Consider the following 20488-nt stretch of genomic DNA (forward strand, 5'->3'; position numbering starts at 1 on the left):
GATGAGAACAAAGATACAACATACCAGGAACTCCAGAACACATTTAAAGTAGTTTGTAGAGGGAAATTTATAGCACTGAATGCCCACAAGAGAAAGCAGGAAAGATCTAAAACTGACACCCTAACATCACAATTAAAAGAACTAGAGAAGCAAGAGCAAACACATTTAAAAGCCAGCAGAAGGCAAGAAATGACTAAGATCAGAGCAGAGCTGAAGGAGATAGAGACACAAAAAACCCTCCAAAAAATCAATGAATCCAGGAGCTGGTTTTTTGAAAATATCAACAAAATTCCCCCTAGCAAGACTAATAAAGAAGAAAAGGGAGAAGAATCAAATAGATGCAATAAAAAATGATAAAGGGGATGTCACCAGCGACCCCACAGAAATACAAACTACCATCAGAGAATACTATAAACACCTCTAGTCAAATAAACTAGAAACCCTAGAAGAAATGGATAAATTCCTGGACACATACACTCTCCCAAGTCTAAACCAGGAAGAAGTTGAATCCCTGAATAGACCAATAGCAGACTCTGAAATTGAGGCAATAATTAATACCCTACGAACCAAAAAAAGTCCAGGACCAGACGGATTCACAGCCGAATTCTACCAGAGGTACAAGAAGGAGCTGGTACCATTCCTTCTGAAACTATTCCAATCAATAGAAAAAGAGGGAATCCTCCTTGACTCATTTTATGAGGCCAACATCATCCTGATACCAAAGCCTGGCAGAGACACAACAAAAAAAGAGAATTTTAAACCAATATCCCTGATGAACATCGATGCAAAAATCCTCAGTAAAATACTGGCAAACCGAATCCAGCAGCACATCAAAAAGCTCATCCACCATGATCAAGTGGGCTTCATTCCTGGGATACAAGGCTGGTTCAACATATGCAAAGCAATAAACGTAATCCAGCATATAAACAGAACCAAAGACAAAAACCACACGATTATCTCAATAGATGCAGAAAAGGCCTTTGACAAAATTCAACAGCCCTTCATGCTAAAAGCTCTCAATAAATTCGGTATTGATGGAATGTATCTCAAAATAATAAGAGCTATTTATGACAAACCCGCAGCTAATATCATACTGAATGGGCAAAAACTGGAAGCATTCCCTTTGAAAACTGGCACAAGACAGGGATGCCCTCTCTCACCACTCCTATTCAACATAGTGTTGGAAGTTCTGGCTAGGGCAATCAGGCAAGAGAAAGAAATAAAGGGTATTCAATTAGGAAAAGAAGATGTCAAGTTGTCCCTGTTTGCAGATGACATGATTGTATATTTAGAAAACCCCATTATCTCAGCCCAAAATCTCCTTAAGCTGATAAGCAACTTTAGCAAAGTCTCAGGATAGAAAATCGATGTGCAAAAATCACAAGCATTCTTATGCACCAATAACAGACAAACAGAGATCCAAGTCATGAATGAACTCCCATTCACAATTTCTTCAAAGAGAATAAAATACCTAGGAATCCAACTTACAAGGGATGTGAAGGACCCCTTCAAGGAGAACTACAAACCACTGCTCAGTGAAATCAAAGAGGACACAAACAAAAGGAAGAAAATACCATGCTCATGGATAGGAAGAATCAATATCGTGAAAATGGCCATACTCCCCAAGGTAATTTATAGATTCAGTGCCATCCCCATTAAGCTACCAATGACTTTCTTCACAGAACTGGAAAAAATCTACTTTAAAGTTCATATGGAACCAAAAAGGAGCCCGCATTGCCAAATCAATTCTAAGCCAAAAGAACAAAGCTGGAGGCATCACGCTACCTGACTTCCAACTATACTACAAGGCTACAGTAACCAAAACAGCATGGTACTGGTACCAAAACAGAGATACAGACCAATGGAACAGAACAGAGCTCTCAGAAATAATACCACACATCTGCCACTATCTGATCTTTGACAAACCTGACAAAAACAAGAAATGGGGAAAGGATTCCCTATTTAATAAATGGTGCTGGGAAAATTGGCTAGCCGTAAGTAGAAAGCTGAAACTGGATCCTTTCCTTACTCCTTATATGAAAATTAATTCAAGATGGATTAGAGACTTAAATGTTAGACCTAATACCATAAAAACCCTAGAAGAAAACCTAGTTAATACCATTCAGGACATAGGCATGGACAAGGACTTCATGTCTAAAACACCAAAAGCAATGGCAACAAAAGCCAAAATTGACAAATGGGATCTAATTAAGCTAAAGAGCTTCTGCACAGCAACAGAAACTACTATCAGAGTGAACAGGCAACCTACAGAACAGGAGAAAATTTTTGCAATCTACCCATCTGACAAAGGGCTAATATCCAGAATCTACAAAGAACTCAAACAAATTTACAAGAGAAAACAACCCCATCAAAAAGTGGGCAAAGGATATGAACAGACATTTCTCAAAAGAAGACATTTATGCAGCCAACAGACACATGAAAAAATGCTCATCATGACTGGCCATCAGAGGAATGCAAATCAAAACCACAATGAGATACCATCTCACACCAGTTAGAATGGCGATCATTAAAAAGTCAGGAAACAACAGGTGCTAGAGAGGATGTGGAGAAATAGGAACACTTTTACACTGTTGGTGGGACTGTAAAGTAGTTCAACCATTGTGGAAAACAGTGTGGCGATTCCTCAAGGATCTAGAACTGGAAATACCATTTGACCCAGCCATCCCATTCCTGGGTATATACCCAAAGGATTATAAATCATGCTGCTATAAAGACACATGCACATGTATGTTTACTGTGGCACTATTCACAATAGCAAAGACTTGGAATCAACCCAAATGTCCATCAGTGACAGACTGGATTAAGAAAATGTGGCACATATACACCATGGAATACTATGCAGCCATAAAAAGGATGAGTTCGTGTCCTTTGTAGGGACATGGATGCAGCTGGAAACCATCATTCTCAGCAAACTGTCACAAGAACAGAAAACCAAACACCACATGTTCTCACTCATAGGTGGGAATTGAACAATGGGATCACTTGGACACAGGAAGGGGAACATCACATACCGGGGCCTATTGTGGGGAGTGGTGGGGGTGAGGGGAGGGATAGCATTAGGAGATATATCTAATGTAAACGACGAGTTAATGGGTGCAGCACACCAACACGGCACATGTATACATATGTAACAAACCTGCATGTTGTGCACATGTACCCTAGAACTTAAAGTATAATAATTAAAAAAAAAGAAAAAGAAAAGACAGTCTAGAGCAAAGACTCTCAATGCCTCGGCCTATAAGATGTGCAGAAACATGAGACTCATGAAGAATTGTCTACCAGTGCAATTCTACATATACAGGTTGAGTACTCCTTATTCAAAATACCTGGAACCAGAAGTGCTTCTGATTTTTTTTTTTTTTTTTTTTTGGAATATTGCATTATGTTTACCTGTTGAACATCCCAAGTCTGATAATCCCAAATCCAAAATGCTCCAATGAACATTTCCTTTGAGGGTCAGGTTGGTGCTCAAAATATTTTGAATTTTGGAGCATTTTGGGTTTTCAATTTTTGGATTTGGGGTGCTCAACCTTTATACATGTTTGTTATCCATCTTCCCCAAAGACTATTAAGCTCCCTGAGGGTAGAGATTTTGTCTTTGTTCAGTTCTTTTTCTCTAGTGCTTAGAGCAGTGCCTGGCACACAGTAAGTGCTCAGTAAATATTTGGTAAGTGAATGGATGAATATGAATTATTTCATCAATTTCCTAATAATATATTTAGGAATGATGAGAAAAATATCTTTGGTATGTCTATATTTCTAATAATATAGCTCACTGGTATTTTGATAGTATCTTTAATTATATTCTGAAAGTAAGTTTCCATTTCAACACTGATCTTTATTTTGTTGTCAGATTTGGAAAACATACACATTTTTTTAAGTACATGGAAAAGGAAATTTTTTACCAAACATGCAGTGTATTTTGATATGGTTGGGGCCTTTGAAGCAAAGAACTGTGTGTAGACATAGATCAGTAACAGAAGTGAATACCATAGCATATTGTGTTATGATGTGCCACATGGATTTAATTAGAATTTCAGCTGGGTTTTTTTTTTGTTTTGTTTTTTGTTTTGTTTTGTTTTGTTTTTACTGTGGGTCTAAGTGGTTAGATTCAGTTTTGTCAAGTACAGTATTTGGTTCATGCTATAAATTTTCCATTTGTTCTTTGGATTTACATAATTCTCCCAATTGCATCAAGAATAAAAATATTTATCTTTTTAAATATTTATAGGTTGTATTATTTATGGTGTAATGATGGGCAGTATCATAGATTAAGAGGAGTAAAGTTAGGAGATTAGCCCTGCCACCAATGAGCTGTATAAACTTGGACAAGTTCGTGTTTGTCTGTGCCACATTTCTCACTGAACTTTGAGGAGGTCAGAGTAGCTGTTTAATGTTCCAATTCTAGACCTCTATCGTTTTTGGATATTAATAAAACTATCTTTTATTGTTATTCTGGTTTCAGGTGATGTCCTTGTTGCTGTGAATGATGTTGATGTTACTACTGAAAACATCGAGAGAGTTCTGTCTTGCATTCCTGGACCTATGCAGGTATGGACATTCTTTTTCTATATTTTATGATGTTACGTAAAATAAATATATCCTGCACTATTTTCCTTTTTAAGCTTCTGAAAAGTATCATGTATAATGGATGAGTTACATTGGTAATTGGCTATTTAAGAAAATTTAGCTCTTGCTAATATTATTAGCTTTTGGAGATTATTCTAAAAAGAGAGAAAAATATCTGCAAATAAAATTCTACGTAAAGCAGTAACAGCAACAGTAATGAAAATATATATAATTACAAACTTCCCATTATAACTACCATATATGCTTACGACAATCTAGTTCCTAGAAGAGTCATTTTAAATAGTCATGGAGTTTTCTGTTCTCTGACTTACTAAGATCACTGTTGCTATAAAGTTTTTTTTCCAATGTGATTTTATTTTAAAAACAAATTATACAAGTTTCTTGATTTTTTTTTTGTCATTTAATTAAGCTTTTCTCCTGGACTTTTGTTTGGCTACTTAATGAATTATTTTTCAATCCTTGTAGATAGAAATAAATTTATTGTATAAAAAGTCATTTTGATACCCTAAACATTGACACTGTGTATCGTAAATGACATTTTTCAGTTATTAGGGTTATTTTGTGAGTGCTATACCTTTTGGTAACAGAGTGTACCATGAATATTCTGTTCTAGATAGCATCAGGAATTAGTGTTCTCTTTTTGAGGGCATAGGGAAGATGATATGCTTTATATGGGTTAGAGCAGGGGTCCCCAAATCCTGGGCCATGGACTGGTAGTGGTTCATGGCCTATTAGGAACTGGACTCCATAGCAGGAAGTGAGCAGTGGGCAAGCGAGCAAAGGTTCATCTGTATTTACAGCTGCTCCCCATCGCTCACATTAGTGTCTGAGCTCCACCTCCTGTTAGATCAGCAGTGGCATTAGATTCTCCTAGGAGCACGAACCCTATTGTGAACTGTGCATGCAAGAAAGGGATCTAGGTTATATGCTCCTTATGAGAATCTAATGCCTGATGATTGGTCACTGTCTCCCATCACCCCCAGATGGGACCATCTAGTTGCAGGAAAACAAATTCAACGTTCCCACTGATTGTACATTATGGTGAGTTATATAATTATTTCATTATATATTACAATGTATTATAATAATAATAGAAATAAAGTGCTATGTATTATCCCTGAGTGAGGGATCCCCTTTTCTTCTTATGTTGGTTGCAGGTGTGCTTCCAGTATTACCAGAGTTCAATCATGTCTCTTCTTCTTCAAAAATATAAAAAGTTATGTTTACAGTAGAATCACATTATATTTATATTTAATTAACCTTTGCAAATTCAGCTGTGCACACTTAGCAGAAGAAAAAGGGAGAGAAAGAAATAAGGATTTAAATATTTTGGACCAGTTCCATCCACAATTAACCCATCCTTTTTAAACACGCAAGAGTAGTCAGGTATACATTTATTATATACTTTATTTCTATTATTATGAAATAATTATACAACTCACCATAACGTAGAATCAGTGGGAACCCTGAGCTTGTCTTCCTGCAATTAGACGGTCCTATCTGGGGGTGACAGGAGACAGTGAGAGATTATCACGCATTAGATTATCATAAGGAGTGCACAGCCTAGATCCCCCACATGCACAGTTCCCAATAGGTTTTGTGCTCCTAGGAGAATCTAATGTCACCACTGATGTGACAGGAGGTAGAGCTCAGGTGGTAATGTGAATGATGGGGAGTGGCTGTAAATATGGATGAAGCTTCACTCACTGGCCACTCACCTCCTGCTATCCCACCTGATTCCTAATGGTTCTGATACCTGTCCGTGGCCTGAGGTTGACGACCCCTGGTGTAAGAAGATGCCCTTATCCTTAGGAGGGACCTGCTAAAGTACTTAGGGACGATGTATTAAAATACCTGCAAATAATTTTCAAATGGTTCAGCCAAGAAACTTAAAAATACATATAGAGAAAGGAGGAGTATGGAAGGAAAGGAAAGGAAGACCAGAGAGAAGAGACAAAATGAAGCAAATGTGACAAAATGTTAACAATAGTGCCATTAGATGTGGGATTATGGGCGATCACTCTACTCTTCTTACAACTTTTCTGTAGTTTCAGAATTTCTAAAATAAAATGTTGATTTTAAAAAGAGGTTTTCAAAAATTTAAATGACAAGAACAAAGATGCAAATACTCATCTAATTGCTGACTTTTGTGACTCTGATCCGTTTCTGCAGCTCTGTGCTCTCATTTATTTAACAGGTACATAATCATGCATGTAGTACATCGTCTCCTCCCCTGTCTTTATCTGGGAGCTTGGGTCCAAATTTTGCAGAAGACGAAGACTGATTTCATTTAGCTCTGGGCCATAGCTGGCTTTTTTAGAGCTTTGGAGGATCCTAACTGCTTTTCTAGGAGAACAGCCTGAAGATTATTAGTCTTGGCCTCTTCTCTCTCAGGTAGTTCTTAGGCCTAAAGGAGGGGGCAAAGGCTTCTTAAAGGAGATGATTCTTGAGTGGAATGTTTTAACTTTTATTATTTCCTTGTTACACAGAAATGATACATATACTGTGGAAAAATTAGAAAACAAACTAGTAACATTTTTTAGATATTTGTAAATCTATTCTCAGAACCCAGAAGTAACCATTTACATCAACATTTTAAAGTGCAGGACTTACATGCAAATCAGATTTGCATTTTAGGAATATTTCACTCTGGATCGGGGAGGCATATGCAAGACTGGAGGTCAGGAAACCAGGTGGTTGGTTTTGCAGTAGTCCAGAAGAGAGATGATAAAGGCCTGAGCAACATGCTGACTGGGGATGGAGGAGGAGATTAGATTTAAGATAGAGAGGAAGGAAAGAGGACAATACTTTCTACAGGATAGAGAGAAGTCCAAGAAGCCTTCCAAGTTTTGTCTTCAGTCACTCAGTGAGGTAGCCCAAGAAGAGAAGAGGATGGAGGAGAGATAATCTGCTAAGCCAGTCAGACTCAATTCCTTCAGAATTTTGACTAAGGAGTATTGAAAGCATCTGCCAGCTATTAGCCAACAGGGAAAGGATGAGACATGCAGAGAGCAGTGTAGATGATGGGAGAGACAGTGCAGACTGAGGTAGAGATGGGAGACTGGTCAGCTTCCGCAGCCGCTGGAAATTCTGGACAGCCTCCCCAGGTCCCATCTGTGAAGAGGATGGTAGCTAAAGGGGAATCAGAGGATTTCTTTGTTTGGTAGATGATTTCTTTGTTTGGAAGAGACATTGCTTTTTAAATAGGATAGGCTAAAGACTCAAGTAGAAAGAAAAGACAAAGCGACAAGACTTTGGAAGTGATGAGTCATTGAGAGTGCTTCCTTGGGTCTGAGGAAAGGCTGGGCAAACTGCACAAAGAAGAGGGACATAGGACACAAAGGATCCTGAACCTTGACCAGGTTAAAGTCTCACCGAGTAATAAGAGAAAGCCCTTTATAAGAAGCTTCATGTAAACTAACTTACATTAAGTATCATTTAATAAAAGTTTTTCCCTATAAAACACATAATATCCCTAATATTTATGTATATCAACCTGTTTTTAAAAATAGCACTTAACTCTTAATTTGGTTATCTGTCTCACCCTTTACCATTTTATCAAGGCAACCAGATTTCCTGACATTTGTAGCTACTTAACATGTTAGCTTTTAAAAATGTCTTTTTAAAGTATAATTTTATTTGTATTATGGAGCCAACTTTACTTAAATCAGAAGAATGGTGGCTGAAATAGTTCCTTAAGGAATTTTAATGGATGGTTTGGTGGTGTGTGTTAGAGTTTTTGTCGTGGTGAGACAAAAAGATCCTTGCACCACAGAAAAGAAATGATGTTGTTTGCCAAGTATAACAGTAGTTTTCAAGTATGTTGTTTTTCACCAAGCATAGCAAACCAGTCATAAATTTGAGGTTGTTGCTGCTGCCTGAAGAAAATTAGTGAATTTTTAAGTCTATTTTTGGTGGACTTAAAAATTTCCCTTTTTTATTTTTGGTAGATTGCACCCTATCTTTTGACCTCTCCACCCATAAGAATCTCAGCTGGGAAAGACGCCTTCCCTGTTCTGAGATGCATTTCTTTCTCTGAGGACCCACTTTCTTGTCACCACTGCTTATGCAAAAGTCTCATAGACACTCCAGCTGCATCTCTGCGACACCTGCTGCCCTAGGATGTGACTCATCTCATGCTCCCTCTGATCTGATTTCTCCCCTTCCGTACTGCTCACACATCTTCACTCAGAGCTCCTTCCTAAAGCCCAATGCCAGGGGACAATCTTCAGAGCTCCCATCTATCTGTCACAAAATCTGTACTCAGGAATTCCCCCAAAGAGTTCTCACATTTCCAGAGAATACCACCAAAGGCTCCCATATACTTTCTTTTGGGTACTTCTAAATCCTCATTCCAGAAAAAGGAATTTGGGGTAGATACCCAGTAGCGGGGTTGCTGGATCTAATAATAGATCTGCTTTTAGTTCTTTTAGAAGTCTTCATACTGTTTTCCATAGAGGTTGTACTAATTTACATTCCCAACAGCAGGGCATAAGCGTTCCCTTTTCACCACGTCTGCTCCATCTATTGTTTTCTGACTTTTTAATAATGTCCATTCTGGTTGGGGTAAGGTGGTACCTCATTTTATTTTAACTTGCATTTCCCTGATGATTAGTCATGTTGAGCATTTTTTCATGTTTGTTGACCATTTGTATATCTTCTTATGAGAAATGTCTATTCAAGTCATTTGCCCACTTTTTAATGGGATTACTTTTTTCTTGCTGATTTATTTGAGTTCTTTAGAGATTCTGAATATTAGTTTTTTGTCAGATGCATAGTTTACAACTATTTTCTCCCATCCTGTAGGTTGTTTACTCTGTTGATTATTTCTTCTGCTGTGCAAAAGCTTTTTAGTTTAATTGGGTCTCATTTATTTATTTTCATTTTTGTTGCATTTGCTTTTGGAGTCTTAGTCATAAATTCTTTGCCTATGCCAGTGTCCAACGAGTACGTTTTCTTCTGGAATTGTTATGGTTTCAGGTCTTAGATTTAAGTCTTTAATCCATCTTGTTAATTTTTGTATACAGTGAGAGATAGAGTTTCATTCTTCTATGTGTGGCTATCCAGTTTTGGTGCTTCTTTGAAATGAATGAGTTATCTTTGACCAATTGGTATCTAGACAAATATTTCCTTTTCCAAGGATAGGTAATTTTAATACTTCATCCCTAAGTCCTTTGGCATGTATCTCCTAAGAATAAGGACATCCTCTTACACCAGGGGTCCCCAACCCCCAGGCCACGGACCAGTACCAGACCATTAGGTAATTGAGAAGTGGAGGCTACCTTTCCATACCTGTGGTAAATGGCCACATTCTGGACGCTTACCAGTCTTAACATCAGGCCATGAAATTAAAACTGTCTTGATAAAATTGATAATCTTCTTAGAGCCATGTTGGTTTAAGATCTAGCATGTTGATAGCGTTTACTCTCCTTGGCCTTTGTTTTAAAGAACCAGAAAGAATGTCTGAGAGAAGAATATTTGAAATACCACCTTATTTGAAAGGAGAGTTAACTCTGTTGTGTGAAGTCACTCTTAATGCTGAATCTCTTCCTTCTATCTTCCCAGATGAGCCAGTGCTGTCAGCATTCATATTGTGATGTTATTCTTTTTGCACTATCAGATCATACTAATTTCTGGTTTTTGATGGCCTGTCTTATTTTTATAGTCAACAATTTAGACTGCAATGATTATGTTTGATTAAATGAATTTTTATACAGAACATTATACATTCTTATTCAATAAATATTTGTGGTAATATGTATCAGACACTGTCTTAGGAGCTGAAGGTACAAGAATATGCAGCCTCAGCCATCAGGAGTCCTCACTCTGGGATGACTTATACATACTGTACATACCTGGGTGTATGTGCATGCACAGATCCTTCATTGTGAAAATTGCAGCTGATTTTCCCTTGTTGAAAAATCAACACATTGTTTTAATTTTTAAAGGTGAAACTGACATTTGAAAATGCATATGCTGTGAAAAAGGAGACATCCCAACCAAGACAGAAAAAGACACAGTCGAACACAAGTGATTTAGTCAAGCTTCTCTGGGGAGAAGAGGTTGAAGGTATCCAGCAGAGTAGCCTAAACACTCCTCATATCATTATGTATCTCACACTACAGCTCGACTCAGAAACCTCAAAGGAAGAGGTGAGTGTCCTCAAAAGTCCAAAGGAAAAAGTAAGGACCTTTTATTGTATTCCCAGTGAATAGTGAGTATATTTGATTTAAGGAAGAGACAAAAATGAATTAACTATTTTTCTTTAAAATTGTGTATCTAATACTCTATTATAGATATGAATATTTCATACCACAAGTATTTTTAAAATGAAAACAAATTATTCAGTTATTTCTGTAGGAAAAGAAAAAAGAGGAAGGTATTGTTGCAGTATCTTTTAACTTAGAAGCTAAGGTCTTTTTAGCTCTTTTTGATATGTTTCATTGAAGTATTACGTATACATAATAAAATTCAACAATTTTAAGTGTACAATTTGATGAGTTTTGACAAATATATTATACTTTTGTAAGCAGTATCACAATCATGATATGGGACATTTTTATCACTTCAAAAACTTTCCTCTGTGCCCTGTTACAGTCAATTCCCTCCTTCTCTTAATAGCTTTTAATGCAGGGGGATGTAGCATTAACTTTCTTACATAGGTTGTCGATAGTTTTTATGTTTTACACATTTTTTAAATTCATTTTCAATGTTTATTGAACACCTACTTTTTGTCTAGCATAATATCAGATACTGGGTATTTTTATTTGCAGGTAAAGGAAATAATCCTAGTAAAGATAAGTACAATGTTTAAGTTCACATAGCTAGTAACTGACAATTTCTATTTAAGCTGAAGTGTTTCCAAATTCTGTGCCCTTTCTTTGATACCAGGTTACCTTTCAACATCAATGTTTTGAGGCTGTTAATTGTTTTGTTCAAGTTTTATCTTTTATTGGTTTCTTGTCTGCTTTGCCTATTCATAATTAAGAAAGATATAGAAATCTCCCCCTCTGATGAGGATTTGTCCATTTTTCCCTCCAGTTCTAAATATTTATGCTTTATATATTTTGAGATAATTTTGTTTAGAATTATTAAATCTTCCTGGAGAACTGAACTTTTTGACCTCATGATATGATCCTCTCCACCCTAGTTTGTTTCTGTCTTAAAGTCCTTTTTTAACATTAACATTTTAAAAATAATATTTAATATCATACAGCTTTATTTTATAAGTATTTGAATTTTTTTCTTTCTTTTTCTCAGTCCGTGTCTTTATGTATGTGACGTGTCTTTTACACACAGCCTATTTCCAATCTGGCAGTCTCTCTCTTCTAACAAACTCAGTGGATCCATTTATAGAGATTACTGATATATTTGAATTCATTTCTGCTACCTTCTTTGAAAATTTCTACTGGAACTGCTTTTTCTGTGGTATTTTTCTTATCTATTTTTGGTTGCTTGTATCATTATTTTTGCTATATACTCTTTCTGTTTTTTAAATGATTACAGCTAAAATTTTATCATGATATTTGTCTTAACAGATTCTAAAGTGAAACACTATTTTAACCCCTTTTCAAATAACTCAAACCCCTTAATACACCTTAGCTTCAGTTACCCTTCTCTTTACTTATGTGCTATTGTCATCAATATTTTAGTGCTCTCTTTTCTCCATCATCTATAATTATAACTACTACTTATTATAACATTTTATATACCATAAAATTTATAAATTAAGTATATATTATACAATATATAAATGATGTATTATAAAATGTATAAATATAATTACATATTATATATTTGTATGTTTGTTTTTAATATAAATATTATATATTTCATACAGCTTTACCTAGCTTAAATTTACAATTGTGCCTCATATTTTCTTTATTCATCATCCTCTTACATCGGAAACTGTCCTTATTGGATCATTATTTTCTTCCTAAAACATATATTTTAAACATGTCTTTTTAGTGAAAGTGTGTTGGTGATCAATTCTTTTTGTTGTTATTTATCTGATGATGGCTTCTTTTATCTCTTCTTGAAAGGTAGCTTGATAATTCTAGATTGTATTCATTTGGGTAGGCTACTTGCTATAACAAACAATCCTAATGTCTCAGTGGCTTAACATGATGAAAGTTTAGATCTCATTTCATTTAACTATTCCTGGTCATGTGGCTCAGTGACTCCAGCCTTTCTTCTAGTGTTCCTATTATTCCCAAGGGCTTAGGAGTCCTCTGTTAGATCCTTTGCATCTAATTGACCAATGAGAGAAGAGAGAAGGCATACAGTATCACATGGGACATTTTGGAGACCTGACTTGAAAGAAGTAACATCATTTCTGCTCATGTTCCATTGGGTAGAATTAGTCACATGGTCTATCCATATGCAAGGAAGTAAGAAATGTAGCCTTCCTGTGTGGCCAGGAAGAAGATCAAGTGAATACGTAAGTTGCTTGTGCCACCTAGGTAGATAGTTATTTTCTCTAATCTATTTGAAGATAGTATCCCTTTGTCTTTTGACCTCCATTATTGCTCTTAAGAAGTCTACTGTCAGTCTATCATTCCTTTGTAAGGAATGTGCCTTTTCTAGTGTTTGTTCAGCTTTTTACTTCTTCTATGCCCCAACTGTTGTTTAATCTCTCCATTGTGTTTTGTATTTAAACAATTACATATTTATTTTTAGAAGTTTCTGAAAAGTGTTTAATCATCATTTCAAATCTGCCATGTTATTCCTGGTGGTCTTTTGTTGCTTGCTCATCTTTGTAACTCTAAACTTGTAGACTCTATACTCTATTCTGTATCTGCCCATTCTACAAGCTCTAGTCCTGAGAGGATTCTCACGTGCCACAAGGTTTTCTCTTGCAATGGCTTGCCTTCTTATGTCCTTGGGGATCTTTGACTAAACTTATTGCTTGATGTTATCTTTGGGAGTCTTGTCGTTCTAATGAGGGGATGCTGTCCTCCAGAGATAATTTGTTTCTTCTGCTTTTGCCACTGACCTAGGATATTTCAGTCTTACTTGAGGGTATGGTCTTAACAAAGTGGTTCTAGGCTCAGCTCACCTACCTTGTGCCTAGCCCAGTACTCAGTGTCCTGACGGAAGCTGTCATGGGAATCAGCCCTCAGGACAGGCCTGCTTCTGTCCTTCTGCCCACCACTCAACACTCCCAGCAGAGGCCCTAACTTGCTCTGCAATAATGGAGGAGGTTGGAAGGTTGTCCTTGGAAACCTCTCTGCTTCTTGCATGTCAGCAGTTTGACAAGTATGTTCTGGCCATGGATCTGGTTTTACAACAAAAGGGTCTCTCAGAGCATCTAGTCAAACATAATGCTTTCCACAGAAGTGAGATTTAAAAGGTTTTTAACTAATCTGTATCTCTTTCTTTTTGAAATCCTTCGAGTCTGTGTTCTCAATGCTAAAGCTATTTTATCCAAAAGGATTCATTTCCTTGTGTTGCTTCATATATCAAAATTTAGTGAATAATCAAAATGGCAAAGAAGGAATTTACTTAAACACATTTTTGTTATTTCTGTGTTCTGAAAAATACATACAGACCTAGAGTTAATAATTCTGATTTCTTGTGTGTAGTACTGATCCTTTATATTTTTAAAACAAATGAAATAGTTAAGCATTTGTTATATAAAACATACAACAAATTTCCGGGACGATAACATCCTGAATCTTCTAAGTCATTTTGGAGTAAGATACTGCTAAGACCTTTTGTCATTCTTGCCTTTCTTTCCATGGGAAAGTGTGTAGATGTTTCTCAAAAGAACAGGTTTCTGTCTGTTGCCAGCCCTGTATCAACACTGTAATTAAGAGAGGCTTTTATTCTTATTGAACAGAGTGGAAGCTGCTGCAAATGCATGCTACTAATAAGTGCTTAAAAATGCAGCTAATTAAATTGGTTAAGAACCGTAGAGCTTGCCAGGTCTTTAATAGTGAGGCTTTTATGATTGGAGTAGAGACCTTCTCAAATGACCTTTTTTGACTGGTATGGCTTAATTTATAATAAAATCTCATAAGGTCATTTTACCTGTCACAAGGTTTTCTGTGAGTTACATATTTGATAAAAGCTTATCTTCTTTAAGTTACAAGATTTCAAAATGTAAAGACCATAAGCTTGGAGATTTCGAAAAACTATTCAAAGAGTATATGGGTTTTTTTTGTTTAAAGTAGTGTATGGTATTTTGGCTAAATACAATAAAATTATTTATTGGCCAAGATTTAAATCTGTTAAGTAGACAACAGAAGCTCTTAACTGATATTTAACTTAATTTCTAGATATAAAATAATGTTTTGTAACTTTTTTACATTAGAATTACTGCAATAAAATTTTAGTTGTTAGGCAGAGTGTATTTGACCAGCATATTCTATAGCAATTTGCATATATTGAATGTGCTTACATGGAGACTATATAATGTAATTATTTATTGTATAGTGAGACCACAGCAAGATATGTAATACTCTTTAGAGAGATAGTGAACCAGAGAAAATATATGATGCTATTTAAGGAGCTTGAGTTTTCAATAGTGGCAATATTAATATTTATGGATACAGTCATTAAACAGGGCAACTGGAAGCCACTCTGAATTCTTCATGGTTTCTATCTTAACATTTTCATTTTGCCTGCTTTTAATTTTCCTTGTGAGAGAAATAAATGTTGCTTTAAGTAACAACAAAAAATTAGGTACAGAATGGTTCATCTCTTTGTATGACAGTATTAAGACAGTCCACATCCTGATTTTGAAATTGGTCATTTTATTTTATAAAAACTGTTTCCTGAGACATGCTCTTCTTGAAAATAGAAAAACATAAGGCATTTTGTGAATTATCTTGTACATCTAGTATTTTCCATGTTTTAAAATAAAATATGCTCTTTTAAAGTTTGAATTCAGATTAGTTTGTGGCATACACAGTGTTTCAAATTTGACAGATAAGATTTTATAATATTGTGACACTTTTTTCTTATTATCTATATTATAATTTAGTTCTGTATTCTCACTTTGTAAGTTTAATTGCTGTCTTGGCTTGGATTTAATGATTTCACCAAAAATGTTGAATATTGTCTTTTAAAAAAGTAGTATAAAAGTAAATAAATTTAAAGACCCCTAATAGTTACTTGTGGTACCTATGTAGCTGTGTAACCACAGGGATGAGAATAACTGTATACTATTAACAAAATATAATAAAATATTAGTATTACAAATTATTATTAAAGAGATTAAAGTTTGAAACTATTTTAAATGAATTGTAATTTAAATTAATTAGTATCCTACTTAGTATATTATTTGTTGTTATGACTAATTTTGGCAGTCTCCAACTTATTTTCAAGTGTATTATTTTACATGCTAGTTAATGTGTTAAAATTCCAAGCATAGTTCTCCCCTTGTGTTTGAACAAAACTCCCACTGAAGCTGAAAGGATTCATTTTTTGTTCTTTTCTTAATACAAAGTTTGAACTTTCCCTGACAAAGGTACTGGTTAGAAAATTGGGTGGTTTGATCATCTGTTTCATTTAACAGCAGGAAATTCTTTATCATTATCCAATGTCTGAAGCATCTCAGAAACTTAAAAGTGTGAGAGGGATTTTTCTCACACTCTGTGACATGCTGGAAAACGTAACTGGGACACAAGTTACTAGGTAATAATTTTTATTTGGCTTTAATTCTGTTTTTTTCAAGTTCTTTTATTTCACCCTGACAAATAAAATGCTGAAACAAGTATCTGTTATACAAGTATACTTGTATCTACAATATATGTATTATATACATGATAGTCTATAATCTGTGTATATACATGTACATATCTATACATTATAGATAACGAGATCTGCAGAATGTCTGCAGATTTTTGCTTCATCTAAGTTATTTCTACAATCATCTATTTGAAGTGTAGATTCTCAACACAGCTGTAGATCTGGGCGTTTTGGCACATTTTAAATAACAGTTGGGTCTATATTTATTATTTCTTCATGAAGGTGTATCTTTTAAGCATGGCATAATTATGAATCTCAGCTTTTTCATGTTTCTATCTTGATTGTTAACTTCCTAGGCAATACCTTTGTGGCAAACAGAATTGGCAAGAATGACTGAACACCAAAATTGGTCATATAGTTAGGACATACTCTGTTCTTGCAACAATGATAGAAAAATGCAGAATGTCCTTTAGGAGGGCTATTCATAATCAGTGAGTTTTCCTACCCTTCCACCCTTAAAACTCTCCAGTGTCTGTTATTCCACACTCTATGTCCATGTGTACACATTATTTAGCTCCCATTTGTCCCTTTAATCTAACTTGATTTAGGTTAAAGGCTTAAAAGTAAGACTTGACACTATAAAAATGCTAGAGGAAAACCTAGGAAAAATGTTTCTGTACATTGGTCTAGGCAAATAATTCATGACTAAGACCTCAAAAGCAAATGCAACAAAACCAAAAATAGACAAATAGGACAGATGCATTCATCATCAGCGTAGATACTCAGTGATGGATGAGCATCATTCATCCAATTGAGGTCAAATAATTTTATATTTAAAACTCTTAATATAGTCAATTATAGAGTCAAATACCCATTCCATTGATTTATTAAGCCCTGACATTGAAATGCCATAGTTAATTTATGGGAAGAAGAGGCTCAAAGCTTTTAGGTTTGTGGTTTTTTCCATGAAATAAATCTAAGAATTATAAACAATTTTTCTTCTTTAATATTCAACAATTTTAGACTTTACAAAAAAATTTTATCTCAAATTTCAACAGCCTCCATAATACTGAGAAAATATCAAATTGGATTTTCTAGCCTTTAACTTTTTTTCCCCCCATATTCAGGTAGAAATGACATTTCTATAATTTTAAAAGAGGTAGAATCTACAAGGCAATAGAAAGAAGAATTTTATTTTTTAACTAATTGAAAGTCATGTTTAACTATGTGACTTTAATATATTGTGTAAACAAACTGTTAGTTTATTTTCAATACAGTAGTACTGGAGGCTCTATTTAGTTTATAAATTTGGGCTCATAAAAGCATATTGCAGGCCTCTTTTTATTTTTTAAACATCTTTATTGAGATATAGTACATAAGTGATACAGTTCACCCATTTGAAGTGCATGTGTAATCCTAAAATTGATATGGAACCAAAAAAGAGCCTGAATAGCCAAAGCAGTCCTCAGCAAAAAGAACAAAACTTAGAGGCATCACATCACCTGATTTCAAATTATACTATAAGGCTATAGTAACCCAGAACAGCATGGTACTGGTATAAAAATAGACACATAGATCAATGGAACAGAATAGGGAAACAGAAATAAAGCCACATGCCTATAGCCAATTGATCTTTGACAAAGTTGACAAAAATATACACTGGGGAAAGTATACCCTGTTCAATAAATGGTGCTGGGAAAGTTGGATAGCCATATGCAAAAGAATGAAACTGAACCAATCTCTGGGTCTGTCACCATATACAAAAATGAACTCAAGTTAGATTAAAGACTTAAGTGTAATTCCTGACACTATAAAAATGCTAGAAGAAAACCTAGGAAAAACTCTTCTGGATATTGGCCTAGGCAAATAATTCATGAATAAGACCTCAAAAGCAAATGCAACGAAACCAAAAAATAGATAAGTAGGACTTATTAAACTGAAAAGTTTCTACACAGCAAAAGAAATAGTACAGAGTCAATAGATAGCCTTCAGAATGAGAGAAAATATTTGCAGATTGCACATCCACCAAGTGACTAATATCCAGAATCTATATAGTGAACTCAACAAGAAAACAACCAATAACCCCATTAAAAAGTGGGCAAAGGACATGAACAGACATTTTTTAAAAGAAGACATACAAATGGATAACATGCATATGAAAAAGTGCTTATCACTAATCATCAGAGAAGTGCAAATTAAAAGCACAATGAGATAACATCTTACACCAGTCAGAATAGCTGTTATTAAAAGGTCAAAAAATAACAGATGCTGGTGAGGATGCAGAGAAAAGGGAATGCTTATACAGTGCTGGTGGAATTGTAAATGAATACAGCCTCTACAGAAAACAGTATGGAGATTTCTCAAAAAACTAAACATAGAGCTACAATTTGATCCAGTAACCCCATGACTGGGTATATACCCAAAGAAAAGAAATCATTATATCAAAAAGATACCTGCACTCATATATTTATGAGTGCTATTCACAATAGCAAAGATAATGGAATCAATCTAAGCATCCATCAACAGATGACTGGATAAAGAAAATGTGGTGTATGTATATATGATGAAATAAAAAAGAACAAATAAATAAATGGAATAAGTTAAATAAGTAAATGGAATAAATAACAGAGAATGAAATCATGTCATTTGCTGCAACGTAGATAGAACTGGAGGCCATTATCTTAAGTGACACAACTCAAACAGAAAGTCAAATATTACATATTCTCACTTATAAATGGGGGCTAAATAATGTGTTCACATGGACGCAGAGTGTAAAATAACAGACACTGGAGATTTTGAAGGGCGGGAGGGGAGTCAGAAATGAGAAACTACTTAATGGATATATATAATATACACTCCTCAGGTGATGGTTACACTAAAAGCCCAGACTTCACCACCATGCAGTATCCATCTATTAAAACTGTACTTGGGCCGGGTGCGGTGGCTCAAGCCTGTAATCCCAGCACTTTGGGAGGCCGAGACGGGCGGATCACGAGGTCAGGAGATCGAGACCATCCTGGCTAACACGGTGAAACCCCGTCTCTACTAAAAATACAAAAACTAGCCGGGCGAGATGGCGGGCGCCTGTAGTCCCAGCTACTCGGGAGGCTGAGGCAGGAGAATGGCGTAAATCCGGGAGGCGGAGCTTGCAGTGAGCTGAGATCTGGCCACTGCACTCCAGTCCGGGCGACAGAGCGAGACTCCGCCTCAGAAAAAAAAAAAAAAAAAAAAAAAACTGTACTTGTACCCCCTAAATATATACAAATAATAAATTTTAAAGTATACAAGTAAATGCTTTTTAGTGTATTCACAGATATGCACAACCCTCATCAAAGTCAATTTTAAAACATTTTTCTCACCTCAGAAAGAAATCCTATACCCTTTAGCTCAGCCAGCCCAACCCCTAGGCAACTGCTAATCTACTTTCCATTCCTATAGATATCCCTGTTCTGGACATTACATATGAATGGAATCATATAATGTGTGGCTATTTGTGACTGGCTTCTTTCATTTAGCATAGGAGATGCATTTCATTTAGCATAAGGTGTGCATTCCTCCTTTATAGTCTTATTAGAAAGAAAATTTAAGTTTCTCTGTGTGGTGTTTTGGGGTTTTTTTTTGGTTTTTTTGTTTTTTGTTTTTTGTTTTTTGTTTTTTTTTGCCTTCGTTTTTTCTGCTATAAAGAATAGATGTTATTTTACCTAATATTTAGATTTTGTTATTAACCATGAGATATGGGTTAAATGTGGAAAGCAGTAAATACAGCTAGAAAAACTTTTTTGAGAAGGTAATAAATATGAAAATTATTTTAGGGGTTCCTTAGCAATGTGTGTATCTTTTGTTGCATACACACTTTTTAAACTATAGTAATATTAGTATACTACAAGAGTCTAATATTTGTCTAAAAGTGTATGCATTTCTAAAATGTATTAAGACAAAAGTAATGTTCTGTGTGGAAAAATTCATTTAATAATTTATATTTAAAATTCTACACAAAGTTCTCTGTATTATCGTAGTTCGTTATTGTATCTCTTTTTAGAACATATTTAAATTTTTAAAACTTCACTGAAGTATAATGAAGTAAACTGAACATATGTAAAATGTACAATTTGATTAGTTTTCACATAGGTGTATACCCTGAAACTATCAACACAATGAATATATTCATCACCCCAAAAGTTTC

At 35.1% G+C, this 20488-nt stretch overlaps 1 protein-coding gene across 2 annotated transcripts in view; it reads left to right on the top strand.

Annotated features, from left to right (window-relative positions):
• The window catches only part of INTU (inturned planar cell polarity protein), a 116101-nt gene that overhangs the window by 25864 nt on the left and 69749 nt on the right, over positions 1 to 20488 (top strand). For both annotated transcript variants that reach the window (XM_033215204.1, XM_033215205.1), the window contains exons 3-5: positions 4487 to 4572; positions 10560 to 10763; positions 16133 to 16251. In XM_033215204.1, the coding sequence (XP_033071095.1) occupies positions 4487 to 4572; positions 10560 to 10763; positions 16133 to 16251 (409 nt within the window). The remainder of the gene's footprint in view (positions 1 to 4486; positions 4573 to 10559; positions 10764 to 16132; positions 16252 to 20488) is intronic.

Source organism: Trachypithecus francoisi, unplaced genomic scaffold (assembly GCF_009764315.1).
Source record: "Trachypithecus francoisi isolate TF-2019V2 unplaced genomic scaffold, Tfra_2.0 Lachesis_group1, whole genome shotgun sequence".
Lineage (NCBI taxonomy): Eukaryota > Metazoa > Chordata > Mammalia > Primates > Cercopithecidae > Trachypithecus > Trachypithecus francoisi.